This window comes from Pneumocystis carinii (assembly GCF_001477545.1).
Source record: "Pneumocystis carinii B80 chromosome Unknown supercont1.3, whole genome shotgun sequence".
In the NCBI taxonomy this organism is placed as follows: domain Eukaryota; kingdom Fungi; phylum Ascomycota; class Pneumocystomycetes; order Pneumocystales; family Pneumocystaceae; genus Pneumocystis; species Pneumocystis carinii.
Genome location: NW_017264715.1, coordinates 196,144 through 211,565, shown reverse-complemented (window position 1 = coordinate 211,565; position 15,422 = coordinate 196,144). Strand labels below are relative to the sequence as shown.

Genomic DNA, 15,422 nt, shown 5'->3' with positions numbered 1-15,422 from the left:
TTTGAATGTATTTTAAAGATGCAGGAAATGAATTTTTTAATATAAATATTTTTTATGCTTAAAAAATTAAGCAATGTATTATTTGAGATTTATATATTAAATTTGAAATTTTTTAGCATTTATAGTTTTTTTATATAAATTCAAGAGTAGCTAGAATTTTGAAGAATCAGGTATGATTGTCAAAGATGTAGAAATTAATAGATTTATGTAAATTTGTTTTTATGCGACTTCCTATAAAGTTTACTTTTAAAATACCAAGAAATCTATAAATCTTATTTTAAAATATCAAGACTTAATTGCGTGTTATTTAATGGTGCTTTTGTTTTTTTTTATTCAATGCTAAGTCATTTTCATCTTCTGAATCAGAGCGAGTATCTTTAGCATTATGTCCTGAAATAACCCGCCATGTAACCTTTATGATAAGATATAACCAAAAAAATAAAATAATTTCTAATGCTATAAGCAATGCTAAAAATAACATATGAATTCTTTTAGTAAAATAAATATTGTTTACAGGATCCCATTTATGTGTAATGATAACACCAGCATCTTTATATGTTGAATATACTATGAATAGAAATAAAATATGTCTCGTAATAATCCATGAAAGAAGAAATATAAAAAATGATAGATTACAAGTTTTATGCATTTTTAAATACTTAAGCATTTTTGAGAGCTATGGAATTAGAATTTAAAAAAGTGATTATAATATACAAACCGGTAAAAAAATATCAGATAAATCCATAATACACAAGACTGCATTTCCAATCTGTGTAAAATGGTAAATATAACTCATGAATATAAGAGTGCATGTAATAATATGATGAAAAAACATTTCGTAATAATCCTTTCTTCGTTTTTCAATATTCACAACAAAGATTTGTTGAATCCAAAATGAAAATTGAACAAGATAATACCATTTAATATGTGGTTTAAGAATTACTTGAGGATATTGAATCCATAATTGTTTAGGATTAAACCAGTATGGACTATTATATGAAATATACTAAATATTTTAACATAAACTTGTATTTTTAAATATTTATTCACCATCCCAAAACTCCAGAAAATAATATAATATATAAAACTCCATGTTTGTTCTGAAAATCTATTGAGATTTCTAGTTGATATAATTCCATGGTTACGTCCAAAAGGTACAAAAATATGAGTTATACAGAACTCTCGCATAACAGTAAATAAAGTCACCCAGAATCCAACAAAGTACCAATCATCTTTGCCTTTGCTACATAATTGTGTCACTGAATCACAATATGACAGCCTAAAAAGTTTCTTTGTAAAACTATTCGTTATAAACATATGAATAAAAATAATAACAACAATTGTTGCTATTAGGATCCCTCATTAAATCAGTATTTTTATACATAAAATGGTATAAAAATATACTTTGTTGATAAATTGCAAAATATCCTATATTTTTCCTAATAAACCCTCCAAATCCCTTATATAAAAGCTTCTTATTATTCACATCTCTTATACGTGGATATTTCTCCATATTTAAAGCAGAATTAGGCCCGCCTTACTAGTATTATATATATATCTTTTAAATATTTATAATTTTCCCTAAAATACTCAATATTCCGTCTTTTTTAACCCTTCTTTTTGCTATTCCTATGTTCCTGACTGAAAATATTCTATTCAAATACTTATTTTTTCAGTTATTCAACTCCTAATCCCTAAAAAAATATTTAATTATCATCAATAAAAGTTGTAGATCTGATCCGATCTGCAATCTTGGTGTCCTATTTATACAATTAAAAAATATGTTTCCAAGTAAATAAATAAAGGTTTTGCTTATGTTTCTGAAGAGATTCCTTTATTTTTTCTTTGAAGTTTGTTTTTATGTATTTTTATACCTGCCTTATCTTATCTTATCTCGATAATCTTGATAAGATAAGATTAAGATCAAGATATAATATAATATAATATAAGATTAAGATAAGATGATGAGCATCCTAATAGATAAATATTAGAACTGACTATTTCCTTGCATTTTATATAGTTGAAAAGTCCTTTTTATAATAAATTTTCACCTTATTTGAGTGAATTGAGCTATAAATCTTTTAAGAATTAAAATATAAATGATTTGTCTGTAAAAATGTTTAAATATGTATTGTTTTTCTTGATAATAATGTAAAATAATAAATAAAAGTGTTTATAGTTTAAATGAGTTTGTTTTCATGAATATTTGCCAAATGATCCTAAAGTATGGATCTTATATGAATAGTTCGGAAATCCTAGTTTTACGTCTAAATTTATCATATAATAGTGAAGATACAGTGTTAAAAGATATGTTTGATAAAATGAATATTATTGAAGACTTTTTCTAGTTTTATTATGTTTTTTTTAGAAAATAATATATAAATATAGTATAATATATATATAGATAGAATATAATATATATATTTACTAATAAAAGGTTTTAGTAAGGGTTAAAATAAATATTAAATATAACTAATTTAAAGTTTAGAAAGATAAAAGAAGTGTAGAAGTGATATTTCTTGAATCAATTGCTTAATTTTAAGAAAATAGAGTGTTTAAAGGTTATTTTGATATAAAATAAAAATATATCATTTCTTTTGAAGAAAACTTGTTTGAAACAGTCTTATTCTATAGTTGAATAAGAATATTGTAGTATCTTTGGTTAAGGCATTCTTTGTAAAATAAGTTATCACCAGGAAGCTATCAATATATGGATTTTTGGAGGATTACATATATTTCACAGGATAAATATGATCCATTAAGGGAATTTTATTATATTAAACGGGATGAAATATTAGAAAAATATATAGATTTATGGAAAGAATTGAAAGGAGTTGTATCATTTCCTATAAAAGTTGGTTTAACTAGAATTTTATGAAAAAACAGGATGGAATTTAATATATTCCTAGTATTCTGATGATCTTTCATCATTTAAATTAATTACACTTCATTGGTGTAGAGAGGATAGTTGTTTGATGCCACCATTTGCTACAATTCCAACAAATGGGTTTTATATAATGATATATCCATTATATAATTCAAAAATGTTATTTTTTTTATAAATATATTAATATTCTTACTATTTCCAGGGTATTTTCTATTCCAAATTTTCTAAAGGATCTATGGGGAGACAGAATTCCTTCATGGGTAGGAAGTTTATTATATATTTTGTTATTTATTGTTATTTAAGGGATCTTTTATTGATAATAAAGCTGGAAAATTATATTATGACTCTACAGTTTCATCTGGATCCTTTTTATTGGATGCAATTTGCATGTTTAGTGGATATTTATGTGATCAAGGGGATGTAGAACAGATTGGTCAAATTGAACTTTTTATATATCCTTTATCAAGAACAATGATTGCAAAAATAGTATGGAAATTGCGTTTAAAAGGTTTAGAATGGAATAGATATTTAAAACTTTTGCAAAATAGATCTGCACATGTAGAAATTGGACTTCTTGATCCTATTTCTGATGTTACTAAAAGGACTAAATATATATGGAGAAAGGCTATTCTTGGACAACTTAATATATTAGGTATATATTTTATTATTTTTTTTTCTATATTTAAAAGCTACTAGAGCCATATACTACTTTTTTTTCTAATGACTTTCTTCATAACTCTTTTATTCACTCTGAAGTGACTTCTTCTACTGGTTTTCATAAAAAAATTAGGTCTAAAATAACCATTTCACAATTACTCAATGATTCTTGTTCTTTATACATCCTTTATTATCTTCCAAAATTCATATATGTTGATAAATATCAATTAGAAAACTTGGCTCAGTTCAATATTGGTAATCTTAAAAAGATTCATTTTATACATGGAGAAACGGATCTAGAAGCTCCATCTTGGCAATTAAACAAATGGGGAAGTCTAATATTGGTAGAGGCTTTGTTTTATCAAAATATTTCTTTTTTTATTGATCTACCTATTCATCTTCGCTATCATCTTCCTATGTTACACAATTTTCACTCTTTTAACCTCTCTCTTCCAACCTCCTTCTTCTTCTGTCATTCAGCAAAAGGTATATTCTCTTTTTTTCTTCAAATCATCTTTTATTTCTTACATAAAAAGGTATATATCCTTCTAATTCACCTTTTTTATCTAGTTGGCTACTATTTCATAATTATTTTTCAAAAAATGGCTCATTTTATTTCTTAAATCATTCAATTCAAAACTATTCTACTTCTATGACTATTCATACTCCTATACTTTACTCAAATCATATATTATTTGTTCAAATTGCAACTTTTTTAGTCATTTCAATCTCTTTCTTTTACATTTTCTTTAAAATACTTATTCAACTTCATTTCCTCGGCATATTCATACATAATTCAACTTAATTATCTCTTGGTTCTACTATATATTTGCTTATATATATCTTCGGTATATCTTATTTCTTAAAATCTTGCAAATAAAATGGGTGGAAGAGCTGAAAAAGGTACTCCTAAATGGCTTGCTAACCGTATGAAATCAAAGGGCCTTCAGCGCCTCAGATGGTACTGTCAAGTCTGTGAAAAACAAATGCGTGATGAAAATGGTTAGAAATTTATTATTTATCTTAAAAATATTTATTTATTTAAAGGATTTAAGTGCCATACTCAATCAGAAGGTAGAGGACTATGTGTATATTCAAGTTTTAACTATTTTTAAGCTCATGTCAGGCAAATGTTATTGATTGGAGAGAATCCAAACAAACATATACATAATTATTCAGTAGAATTTAAAAATAACTTTATTCAATTATTAAGAACATCTCATGGAGAGAAGAGGGTCCATGCTAATCAATTTTATCAGGAATATATTGCAGATAAAGGACATTGTATGTGGAGAAATAAGAGAGACTATAAATAATATATACAGTGAGGATGAATGCAACACGATGGGTGACTCTAACAGAGTTTGTAAAATATCTTGGATATGAGGGGATATGTAGGGTTGATGAGACGGATAAAGGGCTGTATATTTCATGGATTGATAATTCACCAGAAGCTCTGCGTCGTCAACAGTCTATAATCAAGAGGGATCGTCAGGATAAGGGGGATGAAGAGAGGGAAATTAAGATGATTAATGAGCAAATTGAAAGGGCAAAGAAGATGGTAAAAGAAGAAGAAAAGCAAGAATGTCAAATTATAAAAGAATTGGAAAGAAAAGAGGAAAAAATAACAATATCGTTATCAAAACCAACAATTAGTGAAAAAAAAGAATCAACGGGGGTTAAAGAGGAAGAAGGACAACGTTGTAATAAAATAACAAGTTTAAAAAAGCAAGAAAATGTGTTTAAAACATTAGCTAAATCAATACCACCAAAACAAATACAAAATAAAGAAAAAAGGCCATTAACAACAGCAGAAAAGATTATTTTAGAAGAAAAGGAGGAGCGTAAAAGAAAAGAAATGCAAAGGAATAATTATTTTAATTCAAAACGACGTCATATTAATTTTGATTGAAATTATTAATTTTATTTAGAAAAAAATGTTTTAAACACAAGTAAAACATTTAGAAACAAAAGGTATTATTTAAACTAAATCTTTATATTTCTTTTTTTTTCTTTAAACAATTTTTAAAACTAATATTTTTTCAAGGTTATTCACTTTAAAAATTCAATTACAAAATTATTCATTCTTTGATAATAATAATTCATAAAATAGATAAGGCTTTACATTGGTTTAAAGGATTTTTTTCAAATTATATCTTATTCTAATATTTTTTCAAAAATTTTTTTTTATTATAATTTTTACAGATTAATTAAATAATGGTTTTAGAAAGGTATTAGTCATTCTTGGGCACCGCTTTGGACAAAAATCCTTTTATATTTAATTTTTTTTCTTCATACCGCTTTCTATTGATTTTTTTCACGGACTTAAAAAATTTCAAATGCTTTGGATATGGACAGTGATATAGCAAGGTAAATATACATGAAATATGTCATTATCATGTATAAAAGATATTTTAGAGTTATTTCGTCTATCCCTCCTGTTACATTATTTCTTTTGTCCAGTACGCTATTTATCTCTATTGCACCGCTTTTAGGGATTGCTAGAGCGTCTCAATTGGTTAATATATGGTCATATACATTTAAAGGACAATTATGGAGATTATTTACTGGTTTTTTTTATGTTGGAGGAGGCTTAAATCTGGTTATTTCACTTTTTTCTCGTATTCATATATATATATATAAATTATACATTAATTGATTGATAAATTGGTTGTAGTTTATCGGTTTAGCTATGGAATTGAAACGGCATACTTTATAGGCAACGTACAGGAGTATTCCTTTTTTTTAGTATTTAATGCTGTTATAATTCTGGTAAGTATATATATTAAAAAGAAATTGCTCCCTGTTTCTGCCCCACTTCCGATTTATTATGATGAGATGATGGGTTCTGGTGAGAGGAGCATATTAAAATGATCACTTTTATCTATTTGTTGTTGGGTATAAAATGATAAAAGTAGATATTACGAGAGTTTGAGATGGTTTATATAATATTTATTTATATAAACTGGTTGTTGACATTCGACATTTATACATTTATACATTAAAATAATAAGCTATATGATTTTTAACTATTTTTTAGTTTTTAAGCTATTTTATTTCTTCTATTGCATATTTTACTGCACTAAATTTATCTATTTGTTATTTTTGGAGTCAAAGGAATCTGGATACAATCACTAGTTTATGGTTTTTTCGAGTAAAAGTAATGGGATTATATTAAGAAGGCAATTTTTGATATTATTAGGGACGATATTTGCCTTTTTCTATGCTTTTATTATCTTTTTTTATGGGTGGACCTTTTTCTGTTATGCAGGATGCTTGTGGTTTATTAAGTGCACATCTTTATGAATTTCTAACCAATATATTACCATCTAGTGGAGGTCCTCGTATGACAGTACCCAGATGGTTTATAAATCTTTTTCCATCAGAAACCTCACGTACTATAAGAAGACCTTTTGGTGTATTATTTAATAATCAACGAAATGTTCAAAATGCTCCACCTATAAAATCTGCTTTTAAAGGAAAAGGACACAAGTTGTGCTAATTTAAAAAATAATTAATATATTTTTATATTACATTACATATATTATATCAAGTCTTTCTTAAAAAAATAATAATATAATGATTAATTATTAATCATATAAAGGTTTTGTTTTTATCCACCTTGCACGAAATTTATTCTTTCATGTATTTTCATTTGCATCATTATTAAATATAAATTTATGCTCTTGTATTATATTTTTGATCTTTAATCATTAGCTTGTTTTTAGATATATCCATTTCATTCTAATAAGTAAAAGTATTAAAGTAATTAATTGTGTTTTACATATAATAATTGAATATCATAAATATGATTTGTATAAATTTCTTGATTTGAAATATGAAACCAATTCTCCAGATTATTTCCTTCTTCACTTGATATCTAGTTACTTGTATATGTTTTAGAATAGTTATCATCTGTATTATTAATAAATGGATTTTGAATTTTTGAAATAAAATTCAATTTAGAGATATTTGCCATATAACCTTTTTCATTTTTTAAACTTTCATCATCTTCTTCTTTTGATACAATATCTAATAAAAAATCATACATATCTGACTTGGATATTGCATTTGTAATATCTGATTTTTGTATAGTACGTCTCTTATTTTCTTTTGCATGAAACCATGCACGCAATGTAAGCTCTTTAATAAAAATATCACATCCTTTTGCAAATAAAATAGGTACTTCCGTAGATATCATCTATATATATGTATTATTTAGCAAGAAATGTATACCTTGATTTAAATACTTTAACATTTTCATCTATCTTCATGACTTTCTAGATAAAATTATACACAAACCCCTCAAATAAATAACATAAATATTTACTTTTATCCTAGATAAAGGTAATGGATGAGTTTTAAAGTCATAATCTTTGTTTTCTATCTCTTTTATTATATTTTGCCAGTAATTAATAAGTATGTCCTTATATTGACCTGTAAGGCCTATAAAATTGAATGATATATACTTGTTTATTTATTATAAACCTTTATATACGTTTGAAAATGGATCTGACTTAGTTATAGAGTAATTATTATAAAATGATATATTTCTATTAGATTTATCTGTAAATTCTGTCTTTTTTGACAGGATTTTTTTGCTGTTTTCACAAATATAGCCTCCAGACATAATAATAAGCTTATATTTTATATTATCTTAAGTTATCCTGTATAAATTAGTAGTTTAATAAAATTATAAATTTTGAGAGGTTCAATATAGGTGTATGAAGAAACGAATTATGAAGAGATAATAAATATATATAAAAAATATTATATTAAAATTTAAAAAACAAAGAGGTTCATACTAAAATCCTAATGAATCCTGTATAACTTTGTATCGTTTTCTTTGTTTAGCTTTATGTGGGAAAAAAATCATCTTTATGATTGAAGTAAAACACCTAGCAATTGGTAGAAAGATAAATTTTTCAGAGACCCAGGAAATTGTATAATTGAATATTGCAAGGCCAAGAATAAATAAACAAAAATCGAGTTTTAAATATGAAAGTTCCAATATTTTGTATATCCAAATTGCAGGTTTAAATAGAAAATAAGTGACAGTAGCTGTAGAAAAGAGTACGATAAAGATGAATATTACTAGAGGTATTTAATATCTTTTTTTAGAAAAAAAAAAATAAACATACTGTTACGATAAACAGGTTCACAATAAGGTCCAGTATTTAATACAAGAGCAACCAAGATATATTGATAACAAGAAAATAAAAATAAAGAAGAGTTATCAGAGTTTGAAATGTCAAAAAGATCGGAAAGAGGAGATGGTTTTTTATACCTGATTATAAGGTTAAAGAAATGAATTATAATATTTTAATATACCAATTTTGTATACGGACGAGATAATATACCGTAAGTTGTAAAGATAGTAATATACAAATATGTCCTAAAAGAGAACCAATGACTCTTTTAGAAACTAAACTTGCAGGAGGACGTTTTTTGATCAGTCTAAGATTTGCTTTAGTTCTTCCCACTAAAATTTTTTAATATTATTTAATAGAAAATGAATCTTACTCGCTATAGCAATAGGAAATACGAGTATTAAATCAATATATAAATACTAAACTCATTAGATGTATTCTTTTTTTAGGAAAGAAAAATATACTTGAAAATCTCCAAGATTAGATGCAGAGGAATAGAGAATACTAACAGTCATGAATTGTATGGCTGAATAAAGTGCTATGTATTTAAAACAGCTAAAACTAGTAGCAAGTGATGCTCTTCCCTCGCTAAGAAATTAATTATTAATATAATATTATATGGTGATACAAACCGAATAAGATCTAAAACACAACTAATATCATAGACTTTACTTGCAAAAGCAGAAACAATGGATGCTTCTGTTTCTGAAAAAGAAATTCCCGAATCTGCGGACTTTAATGCACCATAATCATTGGTGCCATCGCCACAAAAACCTACACAATAACCCAAAGATTGCAATTTTTTTACTAATAAATTCTTTTCGCTAGGAGACATACGAGAAAAGATTTGAGTTTTCATAAGCATCTAATATATTAGATTTTTTCATTTTTTAATTGGATACTTGCTTTTTCTAAAACAGAATGATGAGAAAATTGAATCATCCATTTAAAAACATCTCCAGTAATTGCTAATGAATATTTTTTTGGAGTACAAGCTTTGTAATATGAAGAATCATTTAGATCAGAAGAGTCATATTGAGGCTAAAATATGATTAGATAATAAAATAATATGGGAAATAGCCACTATAAATGTTTCATTGTCTAATAACATTCTTGGATCTTCTATGTTTTTCCAAAGCAATTTAGCATCAGAGGAATCAATATTCCCTAAAAGTATGTTAATGAATTGAAATATATATAAAAAGAATAAAACTTTGAATGGATGCAACATATACATCTTCATCTTGCTGTAAGATATTGCACTTTTTAGAAACATTAATGGATGTTAGAATGTTGTCGCCAGTGCACATAAGAGATCTTATGTCAGCATTTCTAAGTGTTTGTATAACATCGGCCGATACAGGCTTAAGTTTATTCTCGAAAATAATGAAACCAAGAAATAACAAATTCTTTTCTATATTCTCTCTTCCTATTTTTTGAGCTTTAGCCCAGGATATATTAGAAAGAGTTTTTGTTGCACACGCAATTATTCTGTAACCATGCTGTGTATAATAAGAAAGAACTTCATTATAATTTTCAGGAACTAAGTGATGTTAAAAAAATTCGAAAACTTATCTTCTTAATTACAGCTATCTTTCTGACAAACATCTTCCATTATTTCAGGTGCACCTTTTAGATAAACATGCATATCTGTCGAATTAAATTCTTTAACTATAACACTCATTCTTCGTAAATGAGAGATAAATTGAAAAGATTTTATAATGCCAAATTCAAAATTAGAAATGTTCTAGAAATATTTAGTTATTAAACTTTAGTAAAATAAAATACTTCAAAATTTGAATCTTTAATATCATTAATTTGAAGATCTTTTTTTGGTTTAATTATAGATGATATAATTTGTTCGTCAGAATTTTGAACAGCATCCTGATTTCTAACGTTTTCAAAATGAATATCTAAATCTGTATGTTCTTGATTTTCTTCGTATATCCATTCAGTGAAGTTAAACATTTTTATATCTAAAGGATCGCCAACCAATTTATTGTTTATAAGTCTTAAAGAATGACAGGTTGCCATAGCATAAAGCATAGCATTTTCCTTATCAGTAGGTTTCAAATTATTGTAATTAGATGTATAAAATGTTAACGTTTGTGCCTTGTTATGAATTTCTCCTAACCTATATAAAATTTATTTAATAATTAAGATAAATATATCGATAATCACAACCTGTTGGTAGAATCATCTACTACTTTCACTCCTAAAACGCCAAAATCGTCTTCTGTTAGTGTCCCCGTCTTATCGAAACACATAACATTTATTTTCCCTGAAATATTTACCCTTAAAATTGGTATTTATTTTATATATTTAGGTTAAATGACATACTTTGAAGGACTAATACAATATATCTGATGTTTTTTAAGTCTCGAAACTGCAAAATTGGTTTGAATTATTAAAGTCGCAGGTAAAGCAGGAGGAACAACTATTGTAATTAAATCAAGACCTCTAAGAATAATAAGATTCCATGCAATCTAATAATGATTAACATGAATTAAAATATAAATAAATTATTACCCCCATTTGAACAAATCTTATAGAGTTGACAATAAAGCCGCATAAAGCAATTATTGCCATAACTCCTAGAAAACGCAATGAATCTTTATAAAATTTGAAACTAGCAGGCTTTTCGGAAAGTATAGATCTTATTAAAATACCTTTTGTAGTATCAAATCCTGTTTTTACAACCACTGCTAACGCTCTTGATTTATGATATTTATATGATTTTCGAGTTTGGATAATTTTAGTTCCGCAAAAAAGGTAATGTTTGGATAATTCTTTAGGTACTTCTGTTTCTACCTCAAGAAGCGATTTTACAGCATTTTCTGGTGCAAATATCTTAGAAACGGGAATGGATTCGCCTTATTTAGTTTAATATTTATTAAACATAAATGATTAAAACTCACCAGTTAGAGAACTTTCATTTACTATACAATCACCTGTTAATAATATAGAATCACATGGTAGAGTTGTTAATTCTGGATCTGATATGTCAAAAATGTCACCTGGAACTAATTCTGAAGATAAAAGAGAAACCCCTTCTCTACCGTTAGCAAGTTTCAATTGATTAAAAAATAATTACATGTTCCGTCACGCAAAACATTAACATTAGTTATGTATCGAGACATTAGACGAAATGATTTTATATTCTAAGAAAATAGTTAGTTTATTATAAACAAGTGAAATAATCAAGGAAATTACCTTTCTAGTTTTTACTAAAGTAATCACAATATTTACAGTTGTAATAATAAGGATACATGATGCATAATAATAATAGTCATCAAACATCCACAATATTATAGAAAATATTTGAAAAATATAAAAATAATGAAGAATCTAAACAATTATATCAATATTTCTGTATTCAATTATCTCTGTCACTACGTACCTCTGTCACTAATAATTTAATAACCGACTTTTCTTCTATATCTATAATATTTTTCCCAAAAATAATTTCTCTGTTATTTTTTATATCTGTAGTTAATCCTTTGGAAATATCTTCAATAGAAAGTATACGACGAGGATCTTTCCATGTATAAGATGGTAGAAACTTTTGTTGTTCCAGTGAATAAATAATACGAATATAACAATAATCGATATATCTTACATAAGGCTTCTCAATCTTTTCCTCTTCATTTTGAAATTTATCATATACATCTTGAAACCCTTCATAAATCGAAAATATATGCTTACCATGTTTCTTTTTTTTAACCTTTAATATACTAATTTCCTTATATTTATTCTTTTATCATTATTTTTTTAGCTTTAAATCATGAAATGCCCTAACCTCAATTGCAACCCATTCACAATTGCTTAATGGTGATCGTTTAAATATAAATCGTGCTTTCCATTGCGGCATCCACAATAAAATCAAATATATAAATCCCCCCGACATCGTACAAATTATATAATATATAAATTTCTTTATTTTACTAATATCCATCCCTGAAATTATAAGATAATTCTCACTATCAAGACTTGTTTCCTGGACATATTTCTCATCATTATTATATATATTAGTAAATTTCAAATTTTTAGTCATTCGATCAACCATTGGTTTACTCCCTAAAAATTTCCCTGATCCTTCTCCCGACTCTGTATGATATTCTACACCATTTCCCTTGTCTTTTTCATCATAAAACTCCTTTTTTTCCTCTAAATCCTTATATATATCTTCTTTTTTATTTATGTAACTTTGTATATTTTTAATAATATTGGCCATTTCTTTCTTTTAAATCATTAAACATGCACTCTATTGATCCTTATTATCAATAAATACCCTTGATTACTCTATTTTCCTAGATTTTTTAAGAATTTTCCCTTATTTTCCCTCCTCTTACACTAATATTAACATGTTCGTTCTTAAATCTATTTATTTTTAACTCTGATTTTAACAAATTTATTAAGAAAATTCAACAAATGTTAACAATTGTTAACATTTGTTAAGAAATTCATCCGTTTTTTACTAGTTTCTTAAGAAATTTATTAAAAAATAATCTAAATTCTTACCTTTTTATTAAAAATTGGTTAATTTTTTACGATTTTTCCGGTAAAAAAGGTTAATAAATGGGCTTATAATTAGAGATTTTATGAAAATCATAAAAATACAGCTAAATGAAGATAAACCATGTATTTAGAAAGATTTAATATAGAAAATGAGATTGGAAAGTGTACGGAGGCAGAAAAAATAGTTAAAGCATGTGGTGAAATAGTAGGAAAATTAATACGTATCTATGAATCAGGAGAATATAATAATGTGAACCTTAATGCAATCAAACATGATGTCTGTAGAAGATATAAGTTATCAAGTCAGCCTCGGTTGATGGATATTATTTCAGCGATCCCGGAATTTTATAAGCCATATCTAGTATCAAAGTTAAAAGCAAAGCCGGTTCGTACAGCTAGCGGTGTAGCACCTATTGCAGTGATGTCTAAACCTCACCGGTATGTGAAAAGGAGTATTTTTATACATTTTTTTTGATGAGCAAGATGTCCACATATAGCTATGACAGGAAATATATGTGTGTAGGAGGGAGATAATAATGAATGAAAAATGATTTATAGAATAATAGGTATTGTCCAGGGGGGCCGGATTCTGATTTTGAATATTCATCACAATCATATACGGGATATGAACCTACTAGTATGAGAGCGATTCGTGCAAGATATGATCCGTATGAGCAAGCAAGAGGACGAATTGAGCAATTGAGATCATTAGGACATGCGGTTGATAAGGTGGAATATATTATTATGGGTGGAACATTTATGTCATTACCGGAAACATATAGAGATTGGTTTATTTCTAATTTACATAATGCGTTATCAGGACATACGACACATGATGTAGATGAAGCGGTTAAGTTAGTTTGTATGGTGTTATAATTATGGTTAAATAAGGGGATAGATTTTCAGAGCACTCGAAAACAAAATGTATAGGTATTACGATTGAAACGAGACCGGATTATTGTTTAGAACCACATCTTGAGTTTGAATTAAAAGTATTTTGTCTTTTAATTAATTAATTTTGTTAGTTCAATGTTGCGTTATGGTTGTACTCGTTTAGAAATTGGTGTTCAAAGTGTATATGAAGATGTTGCAAGAGATACTAATCGAGGACATACAGTTAAAGCTGTTTGTGAAACATTTTGTTTAGCAAAAGATGCAGGATTTAAAGTTGTGTCTCATATGATGCCAGATCTACCGAATGTAGGTATAGAAAGGGATCTTTACCAATTTAAAGTATTTTTTTTACCTATAAGACAATTCATTTTAATTTATTGCTTAGGAATACTTTGAGAATTCTGCATTTAGAACTGATGGGCTTAAAATATATCCTACTTTAGTAATTAGAGGAACAGGTAGGAATTTTAATATTATATCATTATATTATTATTTATAATAAAGGATTATATGAGCTTTGGCGTACTGGAAGATATAAAAATTATACCCCAAATGTTTTGGTGGATTTAATAGCTAATATTTTAGCCATGGTACCTCCATGGACTCGTATTTATCGTATTCAAAGGGATATACCTATGCCTCTTGTTTCTTCTGGTGTTGAAAATGGGAATTTACGGGAATTGGCACTTAGTCGTATGAAACATTTGGGATGGACTTGCAGAGATATTCGTTCACGAGAAGTTGGTATGCAAGAAATTCATCATAAAGTTCGTCCAGATCAAATTGAATTTTTAAGAAGAGATTATATGGCCAATGGTGGTTGGGAAACATTTTTAAGCTATGAAGATCCTCAACATGATATTTTAATTGGATTGCTTCGTTTACGTCGTTGTTCTCCTGCAACAACTTATCGACCTGAATTTCGTACTTGTCCAACTTCAATTATACGTGAACTTCATGTTTACGGTTCTGCTGTACCCATTCATGATAAAGATCCAAAAAAATTTCAACATCAAGGTTTTGGTATGCTTTTAATGGAACAAGCTGAACGTATTGCAAAATATGAACATGGAAGTCAAAAAATTTCTGTCATTTCAGGCATAGGTGTTAGATCTTATTATTCTCGCTTAGGTTATGTTTTGGATGGTACTTTTTTTTACATATTTTTTTTCTTATTATCTTATTTTACTAGGTCCATATATGTCTAAATCTTTAAACAATCCCTCAATTAATACATTGTAAAATATAAGTTATATACATTATTCTTTTATCTACAAATACTTTTGTATATTTTTCTTTAGCTTTTATTTTTAAAA

The 15,422-nt window shown here is 26.7% G+C and overlaps 7 protein-coding genes across 7 annotated transcripts; 4 read left to right on the top strand and 3 right to left on the bottom strand.

Annotated features, from left to right (window-relative positions):
* Nucleotides 1-262: 262 nt before the first annotated feature.
* Nucleotides 263-1,559, bottom strand: T552_00691 (hypothetical protein). The gene is made up of 4 exons (XM_018369296.1): nt 1,405-1,559; nt 1,051-1,358; nt 719-1,006; nt 263-676 (listed from the first exon to the last, which is right to left on the bottom strand). The coding sequence occupies exons 1-4, from the start codon at nt 1,511-1,513 to the stop codon at nt 308-310; spliced, it is 1,074 nt and encodes a 357-aa protein (XP_018227004.1). The 5' UTR covers nt 1,514-1,559; the 3' UTR covers nt 263-307.
* Nucleotides 1,560-2,710: 1,151 nt separating this feature from the next.
* On the top strand, nt 2,711-4,349 carry T552_00690 (hypothetical protein; the record flags this gene model as incomplete). Its single annotated transcript, XM_018369295.1, has 6 exons — nt 2,711-2,854; nt 2,910-3,046; nt 3,090-3,147; nt 3,191-3,539; nt 3,584-4,030; nt 4,081-4,349. 6 exons carry the CDS (start codon nt 2,711-2,713, stop codon nt 4,347-4,349), a joined length of 1,404 nt encoding a protein of 467 aa, XP_018227003.1.
* A 31-nt stretch (nt 4,350-4,380) lies between these two features.
* T552_00689 (hypothetical protein) lies at nt 4,381-5,502 on the top strand. Its single transcript, XM_018369294.1, has 4 exons — nt 4,381-4,546; nt 4,592-4,618; nt 4,661-4,828; nt 4,870-5,502. Exons 1-4 carry the CDS (start codon nt 4,426-4,428, stop codon nt 5,454-5,456), a joined length of 903 nt encoding a protein of 300 aa, XP_018227002.1. The 5' UTR covers nt 4,381-4,425; the 3' UTR covers nt 5,457-5,502.
* Nucleotides 5,503-5,853: 351 nt separating this feature from the next.
* On the top strand, nt 5,854-7,090 carry T552_00688 (hypothetical protein). Its single transcript, XM_018369293.1, has 5 exons — nt 5,854-5,914; nt 5,963-6,165; nt 6,222-6,316; nt 6,585-6,704; nt 6,747-7,090. Exons 1-5 carry the CDS (start codon nt 5,895-5,897, stop codon nt 7,044-7,046), a joined length of 738 nt encoding a protein of 245 aa, XP_018227001.1. The 5' UTR covers nt 5,854-5,894; the 3' UTR covers nt 7,047-7,090.
* A 334-nt stretch (nt 7,091-7,424) lies between these two features.
* On the bottom strand, nt 7,425-8,174 carry T552_00687 (hypothetical protein; the record flags this gene model as incomplete). The annotated part of the gene is made up of 4 exons (XM_018369292.1): nt 7,425-7,745; nt 7,795-7,824; nt 7,875-7,990; nt 8,033-8,174. 4 exons carry the CDS (start codon nt 8,172-8,174, stop codon nt 7,425-7,427), a joined length of 609 nt encoding a protein of 202 aa, XP_018227000.1.
* A 128-nt stretch (nt 8,175-8,302) lies between these two features.
* On the bottom strand, nt 8,303-13,067 carry T552_00686 (hypothetical protein). Its single transcript, XM_018369291.1, has 21 exons — nt 13,047-13,067; nt 12,986-13,004; nt 12,494-12,934; nt 12,095-12,448; nt 11,908-12,042; nt 11,789-11,855; nt 11,613-11,744; nt 11,224-11,567; nt 11,035-11,180; nt 10,879-10,989; nt 10,483-10,828; nt 10,282-10,441; nt 9,908-10,237; nt 9,779-9,861; nt 9,601-9,735; nt 9,327-9,559; nt 9,159-9,282; nt 9,068-9,113; nt 8,876-9,026; nt 8,686-8,831; nt 8,303-8,638 (listed from the first exon to the last, which is right to left on the bottom strand). Exons 3-21 carry the CDS (start codon nt 12,926-12,928, stop codon nt 8,349-8,351), a joined length of 3,768 nt encoding a protein of 1,255 aa, XP_018226999.1. The 5' UTR covers nt 12,929-12,934; nt 12,986-13,004; nt 13,047-13,067; the 3' UTR covers nt 8,303-8,348.
* Nucleotides 13,068-13,287: 220 nt separating this feature from the next.
* On the top strand, nt 13,288-15,394 carry T552_00685 (elongator complex protein 3). Its single transcript, XM_018369290.1, has 8 exons — nt 13,288-13,650; nt 13,696-13,731; nt 13,779-14,066; nt 14,111-14,191; nt 14,238-14,445; nt 14,492-14,564; nt 14,611-15,252; nt 15,299-15,394. Exons 1-8 carry the CDS (start codon nt 13,334-13,336, stop codon nt 15,346-15,348), a joined length of 1,695 nt encoding a protein of 564 aa, XP_018226998.1. The 5' UTR covers nt 13,288-13,333; the 3' UTR covers nt 15,349-15,394.
* The last annotated feature ends 28 nt before the right edge of the window (nt 15,395-15,422 follow it).